Consider the following 25,109-nt stretch of genomic DNA (forward strand, 5'->3'; position numbering starts at 1 on the left):
AATGTTTACTGCAGATTCATCATAAAAGCTTTAAGAACCATTTGCTTTATGTAAATATGTAATTTTTTAAGCTAATATTATGTCTCTTTTTGAAACATTCGACTTAAATACAAAATTTAACAACGGTTACATTGTTGATTTGCTACTTTAAAAAATCAGGATGTATTTTACTAGATCATTTTTATATGTTGCTGTGTTTAGTTTTTCCAAAAAGCAGGAGCTTTTCACAATCATTTCATTTAATAAATGTTGAAACATTTATTTAACAAGTACTGTAAAGGTGTTTGTCGGCACTTGGTAGGAACATATTTGTAGTTTAAATATAATTGCACATAAAAAATCTGCAAGTCATGCCCTTTTTACTTGTGATTTAAAAAGCATAATATACTTTGGACCTCAGTATGTAGGTGATTATAAGTATTGCATATATCAAAAACAGATCAATGTTTTTAAAAGCACTAACATTTGAAGAAATTTGAGAATTCTTAAAAAATGTTAACCTTGAAACTAAATCTCATCTTTTTTTTCCTGGTTTACTCGAGCAATTATTTAAATTATTGTAAATTGGCCTGTTAAAATTTACCCTTAGAACTCTGACCTAGCTTAAATGGAGCTCTGAGAGGCTCTCTCCTGAAGAATGTTTTTCATATTATAAAATGACTAGGCTCTCATAGGAAATGCAAACCACCTGTATTATTTGCGTAAGAAAGAAACACTCAGAGGAGGGACATTTGCTTCTTTTTCAAATCCCAGTTAATTGAATTGTATCTTTAGCCACTTAGATACCTTTTGTGGGCCTGTTAACCTTTTTGTTAACCTTCACAACTTGACCTGACCAACAAGGTATTGATTTGAAAAGAAATAGACCATTTGATAAAGTTAAATGATAAAAGTCCTCTTGAGAAGTTGCCAGAGTTTTCTAGTTTACTAAAAACTAAACTGATAAGATAAAATATGAAAAAGCTGTATTTTTCATAGTAGATTAGAAATCAGCTAAATACATACTACCTCTTGTTCCATATTTTATTAGTCAGTCACATGTTGTTGGACATTTTAAAGCCTAAATGAAATAAATGCTTCTGGGTATCTTACAAACTTTTAGTTACTTGTTAAGTAAAATAAAGAATGTATAGAATTTGATGAAGTTAAATTCTAGGAATTTAATGGACAAGTAGAAATCGTAGAAGACAACAGTAGCAGGAGATAAATAAATCATGTGGGGATTTTCTGTTTTGAAAATGCAATTTCTCACCCTAATAAAAATACTTTTGATATGTCTGTAGTGCTTAAAGAGGGGATGTTGTGGGGGGTGTGAAAATAAGTGAGGATATAAAATAGTTTTCATGTTATTTCAATTTAGGAAAAAAGATATTTAAGTTCACGGTGTAGATAATTTAGAAATAAGGCATGTTTAAAATATTTGTTCTAGTGGTTTTCACCTTTCAAAACAATATTGCAGTGCTTTACAGTGAATCAAAATGAAAGCTTCTAAAGGAATTTCTTAAAAACAAATTAACTCCTTAAGAGCCAGTCATACTAAAAGGTCTTGAAAAGTTCTTTTTCCCCCAGAGTATGTTTATTAGTTGTAATTAGTAAGATGTTGAATTTCCTTAGGACCAAGTTAGAGGAGAAATGCTGTGGCCTTGGAACTTGTGGAGATTTTTATGGTCTGTGTCAAAAGTTTTGGTTTGTATTCAAATGGTCACCCAAGTTGTCTTGTAGCAAGAAAGATTTCTCCATGTGATGTTAGGTAATTTAGAAACTTGAGTTGGTTAATTCCAATTTCCAAACTTTGATTTTTATAGTAAAGCCACTGTCTTTAAGATGGTGGAATTCTGTTTCTGTTTTCGAGTTTTTAGAATAGTGCCATAGATATGACACATGGGTTTTTTTGTTAAGCTTCATCTACTGCGAAATTGTGGTAATCATAGAAAACTACATACACAGTACCTTTATTTCCTTTCTTCTTCCTCTCCTGTCTCCCCTCATTCCTAACCTCCGCCTCAAGATATGAGTAAAATCCTAATGTGAAAGATGTCTTTAAAGGGAATCAAATGATCTTCGACACTCATTTTTTAATAAAAGCAGTGGAGAACAGGAGACTTACTAAAATGTGCATTTTTGTAGTACTTCTTACCTACCTCCTCCCTTTTCTATTCCCTTCCCCCATGGTACTCTCACTGGAGCAGCTGGATTTTTATTTGTGCTTGTGGCGGGGGTGGGGGCGGTTGGGGGGGTGGGGAGTACAAGGGGTGGAGCTAAAAGACCAGATGCTTCCTGATCTTTTTAAATCCTTGAAGTGAATGAGCTAGTAAAAAGATTACACATTTAAATCATAACTACTCTGATTTTGGAAGAATAATGCACACTTATGGGTAAAAGGAAAATAGGGGTTCTAAATATGCTCTCCGGTTCCAGTTTACTTTTTCAGAAGTAAATCCCTTTATCGCAGCAGAAAAAAAATTTTAATTTGATTATGAAAATAAACAACATGGGGCTTAATATATTGGATTTTTTTCATATCCCATATAGATCTACCACATTCCTTTTTGAATAGATATTCTATCATATGGGTAAAATCATATGGGTTAAATCATAATATTGAAACTAATATTGATACCTTAAAGACCATTGTGATGACACTCATACATCATATTGATATATAGCCTCTCAAATTTTGGAGTTACAACCTGAAAAATAGTCTTTAGAAAAAAAATCTTTTGCTTTTTTTTCCTCTCTTGACAGATTTTCAGGCCCCTGGTTGAAAAAAGTATACCCAGTTCAATCACTGCAGTAGAATTCCTTGTAGATAAACAACTGGATTTTTTAACTGGAGATAGTGCCTTTCAGCCCTACCAGGTAAGATATTTTAGGTTACTTCATTAGCTGTTCATTAAACTTCATTGATGTTCAGATAGTCATTGTTTTTAAATATTAAATTCCAGCTAACATCTAGGTTTGTAACACAATACATTTAATAAGTTTTTATCTTATTATAGGACAAATAATGTATTTATTCATTCAACAAATTTATGTTGAGTCTCTACTCTGAGCCAGGAGATATCTATGGCTAAGAAAATACATATGTGAACTAAATTAAAGTCCTGTCACTGTAGAACTTATATTGTAAATGATGTTCATTGTAAGAAATAACTGGTTGAATATTAGTATAAATTACCTTTGCCACTAACCCTAAAGGTTAAGAATTTGATTAACTAATGTAATTAAATGAGATTAGTATTTACTGTATGCATAAATATCAGTTTAGTGAGCTAGCAGTTCTCTTTTAAAGGGGAGTTTTTCTTAAAGTTGTCATTAATTGAATAGTTCTCTCTAAATTTTAGTTTCCCGGTGTTGTTGCAATTTAAATACAGATACATCTAATTGGAAGAACATTTTCGAGTAAGCTGTTAGAATTAAAGCATGAAGAAGATCATATCACAATTATTGAGCTAATTTTTTAAAAAATTTTGATGAAGTTATATCAGATAATTTTGAGGGTATAAATCAAAGCAGAGAAATGTGTTTGTATATTGGACTTTAGATTGAATTAAGTCTATGCTTTGTGGGTTTTCTTTCACTTAAATTTTATTTATTTTAAATTTGTAAATATCGTAATTGCATAAACAAAAGAATGAATGAGCCAGTTTGACCTTTTTTTTTTAAGGAGTGGAAAGTCAATATTCTATTTCATTTCAGACTAGTAACTGTTTTTCAAAAAATAAAAAGGTAGAGCCACTGTTTCCATGGAAGGAACAAGGACTTGAGTTAATGAGCAATGATTTGTTGTGTGTGGATGTATAATATGTAGGAAATTAGAGTAGTTTAGTGCTTCTTCTTTTAAGCCAACTAAAATGAGCTGTTGGTCCCCTCAGTGTAAATGTTGTTTCCTATTTTGAAATCTACATAGATGTGCTTTTGTCTTTCCACACTATCTTCGTTATTTCACTAACAGGTCTAGTTTTTTTGTACTTTTAGCTTTTATTCTTTGTTTATACTATTTATAGCTAAAAATTCATAATAAATCTTGGTTTAAGAGTAGAAGCGTTGGAACTTTTCCCTTGGGTTTTATTTTAATTGTGAATGCCATTTAGCTTATTTGAATCTTAACATTTGTTTCGTTTCTTACAGTCTTTTAGATGGAGTTACACCATTAGAGTTTTGGAAGTTTCACCTTGGATTTGATTTAGAGAAGTGAAATCATTAGGTAGAAATTACTTTCAAAAATAAGCTCTTGCCAGGTGACCTAAACGCTATAACTTTTTTGTTAAAATAATAATGATGGAAAGAATGAACTAACATTTTACAGATTTTTTGTTTGTTTTTTGCATGGACAGGCACCGGGAATCGAACCCGGGTGTCCAATCCGGGTCTCCAATCCGGGTCTCCGGCATGGCAGGTGAGAACTCTGCCTACTGAGCCACCAATGGCCCACCCTTTACAGGTTTTTAAAAATATTTTTTTACACTTTTAAACATTTTTACTTTCAACATTTTTTCTTTTTATTTTTTATTTAAAGTAAAGGCAGAAGAGCTCAAGTCCTGTGCAGTTTGGTAAATTGTATGGTTTTCTATTAGCTGTTTAGATTGTTCTACTAGTATATGTATCCACCTCTGATGTGGAAGGATGCTATATTTTTCAAAGGTGGAATGATTGACTTGACATTTTAACGATTTGTCTTCCAAATAATATGTACTAATTTTCAATTCTGAGAATCAGAAGGGTTCTAAGAGTGTACTTGATGGTATTCTTTGGATCCAGTTTACCTTAATTTTATAATTTTTTTTAATGAGCTTTTGAACTAATGGTTTTCCATAGAGCTTTTTTAGATACATTTTAATTTTTATAATAAAATATTTTGCATGTTTTTTTGGCATTTAGAGCTTGCGTGGCTATATCCCAGAATACTTTTCTCTAACCAATTGTCCAAACAGCACATTAAATTCCTCGGCATTCTAAAAATGGCAGCTGTTAATGGCATAGAATTTCTAAGTAGTGCCTTGACGGATAACCCAATGTAAATCAAAGAGTTTGGGGAAACTTTAACAAGTGATTTTTAAAATAATGGTCCCCATTCTTTTTTCTCGCTTCTTTCAATTTCATGAAGCAATTTCTTCTAAATCTGGGTCTGCATTATCTTATAAAGACCTCTTAAGTATGAGAAGGAGAGAAAAGTTCTTTGGAAATAGGCTTTGTGAATATGTTTTTAATCTAGAATGATGAATATACATAAGTTTTGTGTTTAAAAATTCCCACAATTGATGCTTACTTTGAACCTTATTAAATGCTTTTGCAGTGGGAAAATCCACAGTCCTCTTGTTTGAGATCTCACCATTTTATTCGGTAGCAATATGCATCCCTTTAGTTTCCTTTATTGTTGCACAGCCCTATTTTTTAATATATCATAATCATAGCATTCAGCTCTATTATAAAGTAATAATTAAGAAATAGATGACTCTTTCAGATGACTCTCTTCTTTTCTCGGCCACTGGTTTGAATCTTACTCTTATCTGTCAGAATGATTTCCATGAAGTGAATATAGATGGTATGTATTGAATTAGTTGACCAGGTCAGTTTTTTAGGTGACATGTAGTTTGGGGGCCTAAGCCATTATATATGGATCATGGTCTCTAGTATTTGGGGGAAAAAGTTAAATGAGAGAAATCTAAGCCTGCATTTTACAGACAATATATTGGATGCATATTAATTAAGTCTGAAGCAGCATACCCTGGTATTGTTAATCGTGTTTCTTCTCTGTGCACACTAATGAATTTCTGCTTCCTTCTTTAAGGTTTCCTGATCATGCCTGGTTGCTATTAATTTTCTTTGAAGTAGAGGGAGAAGGGAAAGGGGGGAGGAAACAGGTGGGATTCTAAGCTATCTTTCAGCTGGCTTAGAAGGAGGAAAAAGCAAATAGCTGCTGCCTAAAGATGCTACTTTATAAGTGTGTGCTTTGTCTTGTTTTGTTGATTTACCGTGATTTCTGTGTTAATGTTGCTTTAAACATTGAGTTTTGTCACCTAATAGAGGCAAGATTTGTAGTTAATCCTTTATGTTCTCAGAAGTTTATTTAAAAAAAAATGTTAAATAAATTTGAGTCATGTTTTGATCAAAGTCATGTAAAAACAGTTTGGTAATGAAATATGAACATTAAAATTTCAGCATGATTTTAATATATCTTGTCCCGAATTTTGGCTACTGGCCATGTACACACCTGCAGTTTTCGGGTTGGTTACTTCATAGAGGAAGAGATTATTTCTTACCTGAAAGTTGTGCATGACTCATATCAATTAGTTTGGGTTGGTGTGGCTTGTTAGGCCAGTATTTTCTAGGGATCACAATTCTCTTTGTTTTTAAATGTAATAAAGAAATAACGCTAAGGGCACTAGTAAAACCATTAGAGACTTGATGAAAAATATACTTGTTCAGAATTATACCTGATGTTTATCTTATTGTATGTTAAAGGTCAGTGTAGTAATGAGATGTTTACCCTAGAATAAGGTAGAATCATAAGTCCTAGACATGAAGGAATGATCATATTTGAAATTTTTGTCGTTAGTTGATAAAGGCTTATAGGTAAGTATTAATACTGCAGTTGTTATCCGAGAGTATAGACACTGAACTTATAAATACTAGATATGGTACTACTGTGCTGTGAATTGCAGGTTGAAGGAAAAGGGTAGGGGTGGGACAAAACTAAGTATTTTCTTAGTACCTGAGCTAAAGATTGCTTAAAGTACTCGAATAGAGAAAAATCTTACATTATCTCCTGAGTGAATGTGTCTGCCCTGAGCCAGATGTGTAGGTTTGTAATTTTTGTAGGCCTTCTGTGAGAAAGTTTTTCCAGTTAAATCCTCTTTAACCCATAATTCTGTGATCACTGTTTATGTAAATATATTTATTACTTGTTTTAAATTATTCCTGAAGTCGTAGTTGCTCTATGTCTGGTTTAATAGAAGTAGTTCAGACAGCTACCTAGGATAAGCTATCAGTTTAGAGAATGGAGTGTAGCAGACATGTATTTTCCCTTTCTAATTTTTTGTTATTCTGTGGAATTGGGGATTGCTTCACAACTAGAAAGAGATAATGCAAGTGAGGTGAAATCTAGCCCCCAATCAGCTAAGTGAACAGTTAACTTTTTTGGTTGTTTCTAGCCAAATATTATACTTTTGTTGAATTAAATATTTGACATCATGGTTCACTGACAAAAGTTTGAAAATATTCTTGATAATTGGCTTATATATTCATCTATTCCACTGACTGCTATTATAATACTGCTAATAGTTTACAGAAGGAAGTGAACCAAGAACTTAATGTAACTGTTGCTTTGGAGTGGAGGAGGACTCACTTTTTGGAACTTTTCCTTACCCTCTCTCTCCAATTTATAGTATGGATATGTTACTTTAGAGCATTTTTTAACTATAACATTCCTGTACTGAAAAGGAAATTTTACTTTGCACGGTATTTATTTAGTATACTTAGGTAAATGTTTCTGTCCCCTAAGATTTATTCTCTTCCTGGTGTCAAGTTATTGCTCTCCCAGTAGTTTTACTAACAGAATAAGCATTTTGTTTTTTTACCATGAGAAATTGCCAGGCAAACTGTATTTTTTAAGATGGAATTTTTTTCCTTAGGCATTTTCAGCAACGGTAACTGAATCCAGTATTGAGAGATGTGTTTTTATAGGAATTTCAAAAAACAAGCATGGAATTTCTAAATTTAATATTTATAGGAATTTCTAAAAATACTGATAGAATATGGGAAGGAAGCCCCTAAGAATGATGGCATCTGCAAGAGAAGAGAAGCCCAGATCAGAGAAGAAAAGGGGTCTACTCCACTGACTAATGGCTCACTTGATGTTTCCCCAGAAAGGAATCTTCAAAAAATTTTATGCTCAGCCTCCTTCCCTTTGACTTACCCTTAGAGATTTAACATATCCGGCTTTGGAAACTTTAAGACTTCCAAACTGACTTAATTCATTAACGATTAAATTTTGTTCTTTCTATTAAAGCACCTTACAAGTTATGTAATGATTTGTAAAAGTTGATAAAAGCCTGTGATGTCCTTATTTCACTTCCAAGGACCCTTTATTTAAAAAATTTCCTCGAAGTACACTTGATTTAAGGAGCCAAAAATGCATGGTAAAGACTTCAAATACAAAGAAAAGCCCGGTAGAGATTGAAATGGTTAAGAAAAGTCTCACAAAGGAGGTAAAACTTGAATGGGATTCATTTGAATGGAGAGGAAAATGAAAGATAAGGTGATCCAGATATGAGGTAGATTTAGAGGATAGTAGTATACAATCTAGCTAGAAATGACAGTATGTATAGTAAACATCATATTAGGTAAGTGTGATGGGGTCAGGTAATAGAGGAAAATGATTGCTAGGTTCAGTACTTTGTCTTGTGATGTGAACCACTAAGAGCTTTGAAACCATGAAGTAACAATTTTTTACATAACTGTGGCATACAGTATATCAGAAGCAGCTAATTGATTGGTTCTTCCTCCACTGGAGCCTTTCATCCTAGAGATTCAGTCTAGCAAAATGGTTAAGAATATGAATTTTGAAGGCAAATTCTAGCTTTACCATGTGACATTTACCTATATGACTTTAGAACTGTTTAAAACCAGTATAAATAAATGTTTTCTATATATTAAATATACAACCTTCTTCAGGATTGTTAAAAGTCCAATGAGAGGATATATTGAAGAACTTGTTACCATTGAAAACTGCTTAGTAGAAGGTAGCTTTATCTACATTTGTTCTAAATTTCCCTTTTTTGTAGATGGTGTGTTAAACCTTTTGGGGGGATGTTTGAAACTCCCTTCCCTTCCTACCTTTCATACACTTATTCAACATTTCTCTCTCCTTCTCTTTCTTTTAACAATGTGCCTCGCATTTTGTCTTCTCTTAGAACTCTTACCATTCTACAGCTGGTGCTTGATAAGCTTTCTCAGCTGTTGGTGTAACCCATGGTAAATGTATAACAGAGCATTTATTGCAGTAGGTTTCTTTTTCTCCCCCCCCCCCCCCCCCCCCCGCCTTTTTTGAAGAAGCATGTATAGGTAAAATTTCATGATGACTTCTTAAACTTGTTTTAAGGGAAAGATAACTTCTGGACTTTATTGTGTATTACCTTTCACGATATACTCTTACCTACACACACACCCTTCCCCCACTGAAAAAGTCATATCCAATTGCTACTGATAGTTATTTTTATCTCAGAAAGTATAAATGATATTCAGTAAGTTACAGAATTGTTTTTCTTCATTTGGCTCTGGGTAGTGTTGGCTGTGGGGAAAGAGGCCATGTAGCTGTAGAAGTACATTTCGGAAGTTCTCTTAAGAATTAGATAAAAAGTTGGACTACATGAAGTCTGAGGTTACTTTTCAACACTCGGAGTCATAATTCTGTGAATTGGCTCCAGGTGGGAAAAGACAGCCATCTCTGCTCAACATTAACCTGATCAAGTTAAGCCCTGACTAATTGTTTTAGTCTCAGGGATAAGGGGCCTTCAGTCTAAATCTAGGTTTATCTCAGAGGAGCAAACTTTTAAATTAGACTTTGCCAAATATAAAATTGGAATAACAGGATTGTTTGGCTTAACGAGACTTACTCGGAGCTTTCTCTTCTGTATTTTTCTGTAACTGTTTCTTAAATTTTGAAAGGAGTTGAACACATTCCCAATTACTGCCTGATTTTCACTATGCATCTTCCTTTTCCATTTCACTGTGTCTTCATATTAGCATTTGATTAAAATATAGAGGTGCCTTCTTTAAATAAAGTCAGTAAAAATGTGATCTGTGAAATTGAAAGGGATATATACTATGCCAAGAGTGCAGGAGATTCAGGATCATAGTCATAGCTGTGAACTGCTCGTGGATTACTGGCTTGGTAGGATTAGCATCTGTGGGCAGGCATGGCCTGGGGGTGGTCTGGAAGATGGGGCTAGAGCAGGAAGCTCCTATTGTGTAGTACTTGGCTTTAGTCCATTTCTAGTCAAAAGTGACAGCTTGTAATAGCAGAGCCAAGCTGAAGCCTGGTTTGTAGGACGGACTATAAGAAAAGAGGAACAAGTAGCTAAGAACAGTGTCATTGTACTTCTGTATTTGATTTTTTTTTTAATTTAAATGTGGTACATCTTGTTTAAATATTCAGTAATTTGGTTCTGCATTCTATTTAAATGGTCCTTTTTTCTTCCATCTGCCTTAATTTTATAGCCACACTTTCAAAAATAGTTGTAAAACATGCTTATTAAAGTCTCACATCAGGTTTTTGATTTATCCAAATGCATATCTGCTGTCATCAAAAAGGGAGTTCTTCATTTGTAAAAATTGGTGGTAAAACTTGGTGTGCTGAAAATGTATCCATGGAGTCCAGGCAAGTGTTATTTTGACTGAAATTTGGCCCAAGTGTGAGCTGTTCTGCAATACTCAGATTAAAAACATTTATAAGTCACAGTCTGCAGTAGTTCTCTCCTGGTCCCAAATCTGCTATGATCATATGCTGAAAAATCTGTCAATATCTCTTTAATTTTTTGCGGCTGCAGTTAGGAATTTAAAGTACGTGAAATTATGCTTGCAGACATCAGATTCCAAAGATTGCAAGACATTGTTAGTTACCACTGAGAAAGAATTTCTAGTTTCCTTTTGCCAGTCAAAATGCAGTATTAACATATCCCTTTTTCCCAGTTGCAAATTCTTACTAAAGCCCAGAGCATATTATTTAAAATCTTAAAATTTTATTCCTCAGTGTAATGTCAATAGTTTTGTATTTGTAAAATTTGACAATTTCTAAACCATACACATATTCGTTATTTTAGTTGATTCTTATTTTCGCCTTCTGAAAAAAAACGTATAATTATCTTAATTTTGTGTCATGCTGACAGTGTACATATTTATTTAATCTCTACAACTTTATAAGAATTCAGATTACAAACAAGAAGGTTAAAGAAATAGAAACTCACTTAAACTAGATTAAATAAAAGGGGAGTTACCGTAAAGATAAAACAGGCAATCCTGTGGACAGGCAACACAGGAAAGTACAGATGGGCTTTATTCCAGCTGTAGTTGGAAACTGGAAAGCCAGGAACTCAGATCATAGTCCTTCTCCCCACCCTCAGTCTCCTTTTCACAGATTAGGTTTCTTCTGCTTACTCATTAGTTTTGCTTCTCATAATATTGGTTTGTGTGTGACTTTGGCAAGTCAGGAGTACCGATTTGCCAACCTACCCCCTTCTTTACAGTACCTTTTAGATCTAATATTTGAACTTAGTTAAAATTAGAGTCAGAGGGTACAGGGGAATGAAAGACTGAAAGGAGAAGGAGGAAGAAATGTGAGAAAGGGAGAGACTGTATGGTAGCAGTTTTACAGGCAAAATAAGTGAGGTTTAGGAAAGTTGTGGCTTGGCAGCCAGATTCATGCAGTTTGTCAGTACCAGAACCAGAAATTAAACTTGAACCCAAAACTTTTGATTCTGTTATATTTTTTTACTATACCACCCCTGTGTTTGTGAGCCATCAAATGGGAAGTGTTTCCTATTTGCCCAACATTCTTTTTCATTTAGTACGTTTTAAATTTTTTACAAGTTACATCTTTCCTAAGTATAAAACCCAATTTTTCCTTAATTTTATTGCCTGCACAATTTCTTTGGACTTTCCACACTATTCTCAAACTATACTCTAAATCTCTATATCGTTTTCAGTCTTAAGTTGTTCCCTAAGCAGAAAATCCAAGCAGTCTGCTTTGGCAGACTCCTGTTTTCTCTGTTGTGCATATAGATATCCTGAAGACCCATATTTGCTCAGTTTAAAAAGAAAAACAAATTCTTTAAAGTGAAGCCTATCACTTTCTTACCAAAGGGATTGTCTCTAAAATCTAAGTCTTCCCAGGCTTCAAACTATAGCCAAACAGTACTAGCTCTGAGTCAATAAAGTAATATGAATTGGGGCTATTTATTATTATATTTGAGAGCCTAATATGTTATATTTAGTAATACAAATACCTTGTCCTCTTAGACCCCATAATCAAAAGGGGGAAAGTGCTTTGCTGTTGAAATTTTCTGAGGCAACAGATCAGTCTTTAGAGTATTAACTCCTGTCATATAAATTATTAGGCAGAACACCGGTCTTTTAGAGGTTTTTTTGTTTTTTTTTTCTCCCCACAACATATTGTCTGGTATGATGGAAAGTATGTTTTTAAGATGTGGGAAAAAGATCTGTGATTGCTGAGCTAGAGCAAATAGTGTCATTCATTTGTTATGTGCCGGTCACTTTGCCTGGATTGTGGGAATTTAAAGACATAAAATACTTCTCATTCAGGTCATGGGAGAGACATAAAATGAATTATAGTAACATGCCATAAGTTCTAAAATACAGGCATGTTCATAGTGTTTTGCCCTGTGAAAGCAACTAAGAATGTATTCCTTCGTGTTTGCCTTTATCCTCTTAGAAGACAAATGTTGAAAAGTAAGTCTTTCTCAAGCTGCTATTGGTATTTAATTTTTTGTTTTTTAGTGCAGTGTAGGATGGTAGGCATCTGTGGCTCTAGTACAGAAAATGACTTTAGCATGTCGGTCCCAGTCATTATGATAATGAAAAATAAATTAAAAAGCACCCTCATACATTTCCATTGACCCTTCCTCCCCCTTATTAAGAACCACTGGGCTATGAATTAAGACAATTGGAAAAGTGGAAGCCTTCTAAGCAGTCTTGTCAAATCAACTAGAAGTGGACAACTGATAGCAGAAAACTTACTTAGCATTCCAGGTGCTGCCAGCATCCTAAATGTTAGAAAGTCTCTAGCCTTCCTTTCTGAAGTTATCATAGCTCGACTTCCTCTTCTGAGTCTTGATACTATGATGTTTTCTCTTGCCTATCCAAAATCTACCAATTCAGTTTAATGCAGATTAAATTTATGTCATAAACTTATTCTCTGAGATCACTAGATCTAGATATTTGATGAAGATTATGAATTATATATGGGTAATATGTTTTCCAAGGACAGTTTGTGCTTAAATAGTGATACCATATATATCACTATTGAATCTTAAAGTGGTTCAAAATACAAGGGATATATTTGTTTATTTTTTGATTGTTGCTTTTCCAGATGCTCTTTGCCTGGAAGTCAGGTACTGTATGTGGTGTTAGCATGTTGTTCCCATTTACCAGTCCTCTCTCTTTGCCGTTTTTGGAAATACTGCCTACAAGGATTAGAATTCTGTATAATAAAGATGAATTTTAAAATTTGAATGTGTAAGGCCATTTGTATGTGAAAGGATTAACTCTTAATCTTAAAACCTTGAAGACATTACCATCCAGTATGTGGACCTCAAAAACACAGTACTTAAAGCAACTCAGAAGGATGAGTTTTTATCCTGTTTCTCCCATATCACTTCAGGTATTTTTCAAGGAATTAAGTTCCATCACAGACTAATAATTCCTTCAATACTTAAAAAAAGCTGAGTATTGAAAATTTTTCTTAACATTTATTGCGTATATGTTATATCAATCAGACACACTTGCATTAATTGTTAGTATCTGTCTAGTGTGTGTTGGAAGGATTGTGAGGTTCTGCCCCATCTGAACAAGAATGTGGTTGACAATTGATGGCGACTACCAGCACTATAAAGGAGAGGGTTGAATGAGTGCTTTGTTTTCATTGGTTTTGACCACTTCTGTTTTATCTCTTTCCCATTTTGTCTTGTTTGACAGATAGGTATAAATATATATATTTGTATTTATATTTTTTTATAAAGTTAGTTTGAATGGTACCACAACTTATATTACTCTGCCTTCTCTCCCAAATATTTTAGAGTATCTGGCTTAGTGCTAAATGAAAATTAGAAATAACTTAATAATTTATCAAATTTTTACAGAAATATCAAAATCCCACACTACAATTGCAAAATAAGTTACCACATTTTGTTGAGATTCTGTTTGAAGGAAGATGTTTACATATAAATACAAGTGCTTATCTATCATACATGCATACACATATATATAAATGCATCTTCTCAGGGAATGTTGTCTCTTATTTAGGAGGCAAAAGTTTGCATCTATAAAAGTATCAGAAATTTGTAGTAGAATGACAGGCTTGGACTTAAATCCCAGCTCTGCTGCTTACTCTCTGAAATGTTGAGCAATCATACAACCACTTAGATATTATTTATTTTTCATCTATAAAATATTTAACACCTGTCTTATGATGTTGCCATAATCTGAGATAATATATATGAAAGAAGTTGGTTCCCTATAAAATTTTGAATAAAATAAATGTGGTAGCAGTTCAGGGAATTATGTTGTCTGTTTGGGTTAATCTCAGTCCCCATAATGTATTTACTTTCTGGAAGCCTATTGTGAAAATAATTGTTTTTTAAACCTTGAGCAGACAAAATAGACGCCATTTATCGCTTTTTCTACTTTACCAGTGAATCACATAATTGGTGAATTACATTCTCTATTTCCCTTTTCATATTTTTTCAAGTCAATATTCTATCTATAGTATATCATTTCAGTCATTTTTCCCAACCCCTTAACTCTGCTATACCTTTGTCTTTCTGTCTGATCTATCATGTCTATCTTGAAACAGTCCCACTATTTGCTTTCTCTATATTTATACTCTAAATTTAATCTACACTATTTATTATGATTGTACTAGTCAGATATGGCTATTTAAATTTGTCAAATAAAATTAAATTAAAATTGAGTTCTTTAGTCACAGTAGCCACACTTCAAATGTCCTAATAGCCTTATGTGGGACACTATTGATAAATATTTCCATCATCACAGAAAATTCTATTGCACAGACTTGCCCTGAATGCTAAACACTACAGGAGATAATTAGACCCGTATATTTTGATGCTATCTGAATATTGTTTCCAGTCACAGCAGTGTTTAGTACCATTTGGCTCCTTCTGTTTGCTCTGGTGAGCTTCCATTTCCCAGATCAGTTATTCCAAATTATCGCTCCTGTCTTCAACTTCCCCCTTTTCTCTAGTAGATGACCTTTCTCCTGACACACAGAGGAAATTGAGGTTACAAGCCGAAACGCCCTCACTTCCTGCTCTTATACCTATTTTTGTACCTTTCCTTACTTCCTTTTCTCTTGTCTTAGAGATGTATCCTTTTTTCTACAACTAATTCAGTTTTACAAATATATATTGAGCAACCTGCTGTATTTCAGGCTTTATTGTAGGTACTAAACGTACAGCCATGAACAAAATAAAAAAACTCTGCCTTCATATAGTGTACCTTTTAGTGTTTTAGAAGACAGTAAGTACTATGGAGAAAAATAAAACTAGAAAGGGATGGGAAGGTTCAAAATAAGGGAGGGTGGGTAAGTTGGATAAATAGGGAATGAATGCCTTGCTAAGGTATCATTTGAGCAAGATGTGAACAAGGGAAGGAAATAAACCCAGGAGGTTAGGATTGGCCTTCCAAAAAAGCTCTAAAGTTAGGGCTATAGGGAGATGAGTAGAAAATGGAGTCAGAAAGGCAATAAAGGACTAGATTAAATAGGGCTTTGTAGTCCATTATCATGACCTTGCTTTTTATTCTGAATAAATTTGGAGTAAAACCTTTGGAGGGTTTTGAGCAGAGTGATGTGACGACCACCACCAGAAAATTTTAAACATACGTAGAAAGAATAGTTTAATGAACCAGCTCCCATATACTGTTCATCCAGCATTAACAATTATCCATTCATGGCCGTAGTGCTTTATTTTACTGCCTCTCGTATTTTAAAACAAATCTCACATATATTTCATCTTTAAATGTTTTTTTGTGTGTGTGTACGTACATATTAACAAAAGTACACATGCTCATAAATATAAGAAAGATAAGGACATTTAAAATATAGCTATTATACTGCTATCCCATGAGGAAAAAAAAAAAGAATGCCTCGTTATTGTCAGATACCAGTGTTCTAAATTCCAGCTCTCATAAATGCCAAAAATATCTTAGGAATTTGTTGGAATTGAGAGCCAAATAAGGTATATGCATTGCATTAGGTTCATATGTATCCTAAATTTCTTTTAATACACATAAGTTGCCTCTTCATTTCCCTTTTTCCTTTCTCATTGAGGAAACTGAATTATTTCTCCTCTAGATTTTTTTGCCAGTCTAGATTTTGATGTCCTTTAACATGTATCTCTAACCTTTGTATTTCCTGTAAATTGGAAGTCTGATCTAAAAGCCAGGGTTGGTTTTGCCATATTTTATTTCTTTTTTCAAAACCTACTTTGTGTGTTCTTCTATTAGGAAGTGTAAAATACATGCTGTCTCTCTAATTGTGTAATATTAACAGCTGCTGATATCAGATGCCTAGATCATGATGATATCCATATGCCATCATTTCTTCATGTGTCTGTGAAAACAAAACTTAATTATTTTGTAATTCAGTTGTACAATTCGTATAGGAAAAGAAGTGTAAATTCTTGATTCCTTCCACCCCCATTTCCAAAATATTTATTTCGCTTGCAACCTTCAGTTTTGTTGTTTGTTTTGTGTTGTGTTTAGCGTCACTGTCAGCTCCTTGATTAAGCTTATTTGTATTTAATCCATTGCAGTCCTTAGCCTTGTTGTTGCTCAAATCTTTGGCTAGTGAGATTGTCCCTGAATTAGGTCCTACATCTTAGTAGTTTTTGCTAATTAGTATGAAAAGTAATTCCTAGTTCATTTTACACATTTTCTTCCTCAGAACTAAAATCATCCATTTTTTTTTAGGTAGTGGAAAATAATATTTAGAGATTAAAATCTGGGACTAGACATGATTGTGTTTCTGCGTCATTCATGTTTTCTAAACCTTCTCAGTGAATAGAGCTAAGACATTTTTTATTTTTTAAAATAAAATACATATTAAGTTCATACTGGTACTTCCAATTCAAAGACTGGGCTACCGAGTTTTTACTTATCCTCTTTTGCCTTATGCCTGTACATCTTCCTCCCACTGTGATAATCCTACTTTTCCTCAGCACTAGTAATGGTAGAAATAGAATATCACATAATTGCTCATTACGTTATCCTACATTAAATGACCACCAGTCTTAAAATAACACTTATATTACCAACATTATAATTGCCGAAAATGTGTAGAATTTTTGTTATAGTTCTTTTTATCCTTAGGATATATCCCATTAGGGATATAGTTTGTTCCGTTTTAAAGTCTTTTGACTGGTTCTCTGTGACTTGGGTTTTTAAAAACTAATGCCTCTCTTTGTGCTCTAGATCCTGTCTTTTTACAGATAATGTGCTGCATTCATCACATTTTAAACCTATTCCTTTTTGTTTCTTTTCTCTGTTGTATAAGTAGATTGACCTGTCTGCTTTCTCATAAAATAATAATGATCCTCCCATCATACCATTCTAGCTGTTACCTTTACATAACTCCTTTGCCTCATAACCAGACTTATCACTGTAATCTATCCTTTAATTATCCTTATTTTCTTACCTCCCAATAACATTGCAGATTATTGCAGCTTGGCTTCTGCCTTCCCTTACACAAAACTGATGTTCTTGTGGTTAATAATAATTTCTTAATTACCAAGCAAATTATTTGACTCTCCATGCCTGTCCTTGAACCTCTGCTTCTTTTGTTTCTATGACACCTCTCTCCAGTTTTTCCTCCCAATTCCTGATCAGTCTTCCTTGCTGGCTATCATTTTTTTTCTGGGTAGTTTTAGAATGGTCTTCAAGTGTTCCCTTTTGGTTCTCTTCTTATTTCCCTACTCTTTTAACCAGTGTCATGTACTGTCAGTGTTTTCACTATCATTTTAAACCCTGTTTTATGAAACTCAGTATTTTATGTATGATTTTTCTGTAAACTTACAATTTCTTTTAAAAGAAAAAAAAAACCTATCTTCTGAATTCCCAACTTTAGTCCAGATCTCTCTGCTGTACCATTCCTTATTTAACAACTATTTATTTAGCATCTTCCATATGCTGGGCATTGTTCAGACAAAAAGTCCTATCCCCATGGAGCTTAAATTCTAAGGGACAAGATACATAATAAGTATAATAAGTAAATTATTTAGTATGATAGATGGTTTAATGTTACAGCAAAAGGAAAAAAAATAAAACAAAGTAAAAGAAATTAGAAAAGTGAAGATGCATTAGAATAGGGTGGTCAGGGTAGATGTCCTGAGAAGGTGAGACCTATATATTCTACTGCCTCCTATACTAAGAAATGTCAAAATCAACACTCAGACTTTTTATTTCCTGCTAATTGTTCTGTATCCTAACTACCTAATGGCTTAACTACCTCTATCCTATTTTGTCACACAAACCAACATCTGGAAATGCTATCCTAACTAATGGCATAACTACATCTATCCCATTTTGTTGCTCAGATCAACATCTGGAAATGCTTTCAGTCCCACTCTTGCCCTTATTTATACCTCTTTTGCCTTTACTTATTGGCCAGGAATTACTGATTTTGCCTTCTGAACATTGCTTAAATCTATCACATCCTCCCCATCTCTATTGTAAGGCTTTCTTCCCCACCTGATTCCCTGTCTTCCTTTATTCCACACCAGTGTACCTTCAGTTCTTTGCAGACAACATAGTAGTTCAGCAATCTGTACCTGCACCTGTGTTTCCCTCAATCTGAAAAGCCTTTTCTTAGCCCCTTAAGCATAACAGGTGACCATCCTTGTGGTTGGTAACTGTTTTATCTATATTGCCAGTTGTTTGATACAGTAATTGGAATGGGGTATTCATGATGAAATATATTCATAATATATTTTATTCATAAGACACCTTCTTAGCCCCAGTCTTAGCGACTATTTCAAACAAAGTTTCAACAAGCTGTCTAATTTGGTTTTCTCTTCTATAGCCTATGAGAAACCAAAAGGAGAATTTAGAAAGTGGCAATGGTAGATTGGCAGCTTGACAGCAAGTGAGGTTAAAAACGAATCTAAAAAGTTATAACTCAAATTTGTCTGTCTTCAGTGATTTGGAATAAATGCAAAACACTTTATAGCAGTCAGTGATTATGACTGCATCATAATGTAGTCATAACTATGAAAACCATGAGTATTGATGAAGAAGCTTAAATTATTTTGGGTGTGTTATTTAATAAAGGAACTCTAGACATACTTCCAATCAGAATTAATAGAATTTTGGTAAATATTATCTCTATAAATTATCTGTAAAAACTCCTTTTTTGTATATAGAAATGATAAGCATTTAACATGCTTCATTCAGTTTGCGTTCTTTTTTTCTAATTAGATTTTCTGACAAATTAAACTTACCCTTTTAGGAGCAGCAAAAATAATTATTAGAAATCATTGTGAATTTAAGTGCATCATGCATACTGTCCTCATTAACATAGTGCCAAGTAATTAAATGTTCATATATTATACCTTGGAATTATAGTTTTAGCTCTCCTCCCCTTTTTTTTCTGAATAACTTAAGGCATCTCTGATGTATTTGCATTTGCTCTACATAGACCCAATGAAGAGGCTTGAATAGAGGTTATGATAAAGACATAAGTGACCTGGCAGATCCAGAATCTTTCAAGTCATAGTACTTACTGCTCATTCTACTTTACACTAGATTATATTATTTTTTCTGAGAAACAAGAAATATGGTATAATAATTCTTTGTATTAGGTTTATAATTTCCACAGCATTCTAGTGGAAATACTGAAAATTAGCCCCAAAAGTTTATGTGTTGCAAATTTAGAAACTCTAACCATTACTTTGCATATTTAAAAAAAATTTTTTTAGTAAGTGTTCACTCTATAATCAGAATGTCATTGACAGAATTTGTATGCCATACTCTAGCTCAGTATTACTTTATACCTAGGGATTATTTTAGTAGAATACTTTCCAATAAATATTGTGCAAGCATATAATTTTATTTCTTTCTTTTGTTGAGCTTTTATCTTTCTCCCAGGGGAAATTTTTTTTTTTTAACTTGAGCTATTCTGAAAGAATATTTTCAGTTGCTACTTTGGAAAACATTAAATACTTCCCAGGCTTTCCTGAGTTTGTTCTGTTCTAAGTTTGAGGAAGCTGCAGTTTGTAAATTGTGGTAGGCAGATGCTGTAAGCAGGTGACTCAATAGATTGAACACATGATGGCTCAACTGTGTAAAACCATGCTTGATAAATAGCTTAAAAGGAAAATACCTTCCAGAGTTTTGAACTACTATATAAAATTCAAAACTATTTAATGTTTTGAAAAGAATATTAATGTGTGGCTTTAAAAGGAAACATTTTCCTTCAATTGCTTTTAAAAATTCTGGTTAATTGTTCTGATTTTTTTAATTCTATGGTAATTTTAAGAGACCTTACATCAATGGCACTTAGCAAATTATAGCTAAAATGCAGAAATATATAAGGTCTGAATGAAGTTTATTCTAGAGAATATTTTTTAAAAACTGGTGTTAGTTGGGAGACTAGCTGAGATTTCTAGTTCAGTTTTGAAATTGAGATTGATGGTCAATAGAGTAATAAAAATAGGCTAGTTAACTGCTTTATTTGGCAAGATTTATAGTCATTTTGTTGTGATTTGATTTAATAGGAAATGGATATTAATGTACTATATGCCATTCCAAACTCCTTGAGGCTTTGATGATTATAGTCTGTTTATGATATCCATTTCAATTGGAATACCATTTTCCTGTGAAATGATTTTAGTTTTGCAAAGCTAATATTTTCTCTTTTAAAGTGACAAAAAATTTGGTAAATTGGGTTTCCTTTCACTCTATGTGACTTTACTAATAACATAGGTAAATTGTTGAAAACCCAGCAGAGAACATTCAAATTTTGATTCTGTTAAGTGCATAGACTGGAAAAGGTTTTGTGGGAAGTACATTGACGTTAGAGCCTTCCTGACATGCCTTCTAGCTTTGTGATTTGGGGAAGATTGCCTAGTCTTTGAGCATGTTTCCTTAACATGCTCAATGGAAGAATAATATCAAACCAGAGGGTTTGTAAGGTTTAAATGAGTTTAACATTTGTTAAAATGCTTCTCTTCTACCAATTAAAAAATTTTTATTGTTTACAGTGATAAGTAAATAGCATTTACTTTTAATAGATATTTTTAAAGGCTACAATAGAACAATGAATGTAGAATACATTTGGGTTAGATTAAAACTTTAAGGATACTACTTGAAGAGCAGTGGTGTGGTAGTTAGGTCAACTAGGCCACGTAATGATGCCTCATTGTTCTGTTTCTGTGGACTTAAATCATCTGTATGTGAAATTCATCTATGGATGATTACATTTGCAATTGGCTAAGTGGAGTGCCTTCCACAGTAAGGTTTGATTTAATTAGCTGGAGGCTTAAAAGAGAAAGTGCAAAGAGATCTCAGCAGCTCAGCATACCTCAGCATACCTCATCTCAGCACCAGACTTTGGAGATGCAGAAAGGAATCACCCAGGGAAAACAAGTTAGAATCCAGCCTTCCCATGTGACAGAGAAGCTCAGATCAAAGCTAGCTATCTTTCCCTGAAGAACTATAAATTTTTGACCAAACATCCCTTTATTTAAAGCCAACCCAGGGTGGGCCATGGTGGCTCAGTGGCAGAGTTTTTGCCTGCCATGCTGAAGACCTGGGTTCAATTCTTAATGCCTGCCCATGGGAAAAAAAGAAAAAAGCCAACCCATCTCTAGTGTGAATTCTGGCAGTTTTAGCAAACTAGAACAGGTAGTACCATTAACCCCCAATTTTTTATTTTTGTTTTGTAGTGTTTATGGAACTAGCAGATATGACTTAAATCATATTAACTTCATTTAGTGTAAATTTGAGTCAAGTTGCAAAGTTGAAAGTGCTGTTATGAGGGTGGTAGTATATAAAGATGATCTTTGCAAGAGTTGAGGCACACACTGACCCAGAACGCTGTAAATCTACTAGCACAGTATATGAAATGCAGCATCCGTTTTTAAAAATAAATGCACAATGTGTTTTATTTTGCTTGATGCTTTCTAAATCATCTTTATTTAGAGTACATGATTAGATTATATTTGGGAGGTTAAATATGGCCCAGTAATGTATCAGGGAGATGCATTTACTTGTGAAAGCCTTAGAAAAATTATTTACCCTGAAATTTTTTTTTTATTTAAACATTTGACATATTTCCTTCCATGATTTTTGCATGTGTGGAATTGTTTTCTTTGTATAGTTTAGATCATTTAGATTTGCTGTCAGCAAACTACAGCCCATAAACCAAATGTGATCTCTACCACCTGTTTTTTGTTTGTTTGTTTTTATTTTACTGCTTGCAAGCTAAGAATGGTACATTTTTAAACTATTGGGGAAAAAATTAGAAGAAAAATATTTCATGGCATGTTAAAACATGAAATGAGAAAGACCCAGGTTCGATTCCTGGACCATGCACCCCTTTCCCCTCCAAAAAAAATTATATGAACTGCAACGTTTAATCTCTGTAAATAAAGTTTTGTTAGAATATAGCCATTCTCATTTTATATGTATTGTCTGTGGTTGTTTTAATGTCAAAATGGCAGAGTAGTTGTGACAGTATAAATGTGGTTACCAAAGCCCTAAAATATTTACTCTCTGGCCCCTTAAAGAAAAAGTTTGTTGCCTCTTGTTTTGGGTTGGTTTTTTTTTGTTTGTTTGTTTGTTTGTTTGTTTGTTTTTTGCATGGGCGGGTACTGGGAATGGAACCAGCTCTCTGGCATGGCTGCCCTGGGTTATCTTTTATGCTTTGAGTTTATCAGCTCTCTCCTGTGCTTTCTCTCTAATGTGCTTCAGTTTTCTCATCTGTAAAATGGCTGTCAAAATATCTGTAGCATATGCAATAACTGGATACTCACATGGATAAAGAATGAAATGTGACCCTGCCATACAGCATACCAAGAAAAAAATATATACCTGCAGCATAAGATTATTTTGAGAATTAAATGCTATAATGATTGTAAACATTCAGTGCAAACGATCAAGTTACACAGTAAAGTTTCATGAATTAACTCTCCTGCTTGTGGCTCTGATCTTGAAAATAATTTAGTAAAGCAGTCTTTTTTTTTATTTAAATTTTTTTTTAAATACCAAAAAACACCAAATGCAAACATTCTTAACTTTTGATCATTCCATTCTACATATAAAAATCAGTAATTCACAATATCATCACATAGTTGCATATTCATCATCATGATCATTTCTTGGAACATTTGCATCTATTCAGAAAAAGAAATGAAAAGAAAACAGAAAAAAATTCATATATACCATACCCCTTACCCCTCCCTTTCATTGATCACTAGCATTTCAATCTAAATTTATTTTAACATTTGTCCCCCCGTTATTTATTTTTATTCCATGTGTTCTACTTGTCTGTTGACAAGGTAGATAAAAGGAGCATCAGACACAAGGTTTTCACAATCACACGGTCATATTGTGAAAGCTGTATCATTATATAATCATCTTCAAGAAACATGGCCACTGGAACACAGCTCTACATTTTCAGGCAGTTTCCTCCATTCTCTCCATTACATCTTGACTAATAAGGTGATATATATTTAATGCGTAAGAATAACCTCCAGGATAACCTCGACTTTGTTTGGAATCTCTCAACCACTGACACTTTATTTTGTCTCATTTCAATCTTCCCCCTTTTGGTCAAGAAGATTTCCTCAATTCCTTGATGCTGAGTCTCAGCTCATTCTAGGGGTTTTCTCAACCCCTTGATGCTGAGTCCCAGCTCATTCTAGGATTTCTGTCCCATGTGGACAGAGGGAGGGTGGTGAGTTTGCTTGTTGTGTTGACTGGAGAGAGAGACCACATCTGAGCAACAAAAGAGGTTCTCTTGGGGGTGACTCTTAGGTCTAAATTTTTTTTTATTAATTAAAGAATAAAAAGATATTAACACAACATTTAAAAATCATTCCATTCTACATATGTAATCAGTAATTAACTTCATCACATACATGCATGATCATCATTTCTTAGTACATTTTCATCGATTTAGGAAAAGAACTAGCAAAACAACAGAAAAAGATATAGAATGTTAATATAGAGAAAAAAATAAAAATAATAATAGTAAAAAAAAGGAAAGGAAAAAGAAAAAAAAGACAAACAGACAAAAAAAAAACCTATAGCTCAGATGCAGCTTCATTCAGTGTTTTAACATGATTACTTTACAATTAGGTATTATTGTGCTGTCCGTTTTTTAGTTTTTGTATCTAGTCCTGTTGCACAGTCTGTATCCCTTCAGCTCCAATTACCCATTATCTTACCCTGTTTCTAACTCCTGCTGAACTCTGTTACCAATGACATATTCCAAGTTTATTCTCGAATGTCGGTTCACATCAGTGGGACCATACAGTATTTGTCCTTTAGTTTTTGGCTAGACTCACTCAGCATAATGTTCTCTAGGTCCATCCATGTTATTACATACTTCATAATTTTATTCTGTCTTAAAGCTGCATAATATTCCATCGTATGTATATACCACGGTTTGTTTAGCCACTCGTCTGTTGATGGACATTTTGGCTGTTTCCATCTCTTTGCAATTGTAAATAATGCTGCTATAAACATTGGTGTGCAAATGTCCGTTTTTGTCTTTGCCCTTAAGTCCTTTGAGTAGATACCTAGCAATGGTATTGCTGGGTCGTATGGCAATTCTATATTCAGCTTTTTGAGGAACCGCCAAACTGCCTTCCACAATGGTTGCACCATTTGACATTCCCACCAACAGTGGATAAGTGTGCCTCTTTCTCCACATCCTCTCCAGCACTTGTCATTTTCTGTTTTGTTGATAATGGCCATTCTGATGGGTGTGAGATGATATCTCATTGTGGTTTTGATTTGCATTTCTCTAATGGCCAGGGACATTGAGCATCTCTTCATGTGCCTTTTGGCCATTTGTATTTCCTCTTCTGAGAGGTGTCTGTTCAAGTCTTTTTCCCATTTTGTAATTGGGTTGGCTGTCTTTTTGTTGTTGAGTTGGACAATCTCTTTATAGATTCTGGATACTAGACCTTTATCTGATATGTTGTTTCCAAATATTGTCTCCCATTGTGTAGGCTGTCTTTCTACTTTCTTGATGAAGTTCTTTGATGCACAAAAGTGTTTAATTTTGAGGAGCTCCCATTTATTTATTTCCTTCTTCAGTGCTCTTGCTTTAGGTTTAAGGTCCATAAAAC

The 25,109-nt window shown here is 33.7% G+C and overlaps 1 protein-coding gene across 9 annotated transcripts in view; it reads left to right on the forward strand.

The window, feature by feature from the left end:
- JMJD1C (jumonji domain containing 1C) overlaps positions 1 to 25,109 on the forward strand; it is a 326,266-nt gene that overhangs the window by 235,730 nt on the left and 65,427 nt on the right. For all 9 annotated transcript variants that reach the window (XM_077125157.1, XM_077125158.1, XM_077125160.1 and 6 more), the window contains one exon: positions 2,746 to 2,859. In XM_077125157.1, coding sequence (XP_076981272.1) covers positions 2,746 to 2,859 — 114 coding nt within the window. The remainder of the gene's footprint in view (positions 1 to 2,745; positions 2,860 to 25,109) is intronic.

Source organism: Tamandua tetradactyla, chromosome 13 (assembly GCF_023851605.1).
Source record: "Tamandua tetradactyla isolate mTamTet1 chromosome 13, mTamTet1.pri, whole genome shotgun sequence".
NCBI classification, from domain to species: Eukaryota; Metazoa; Chordata; class Mammalia; order Pilosa; family Myrmecophagidae; genus Tamandua; species Tamandua tetradactyla.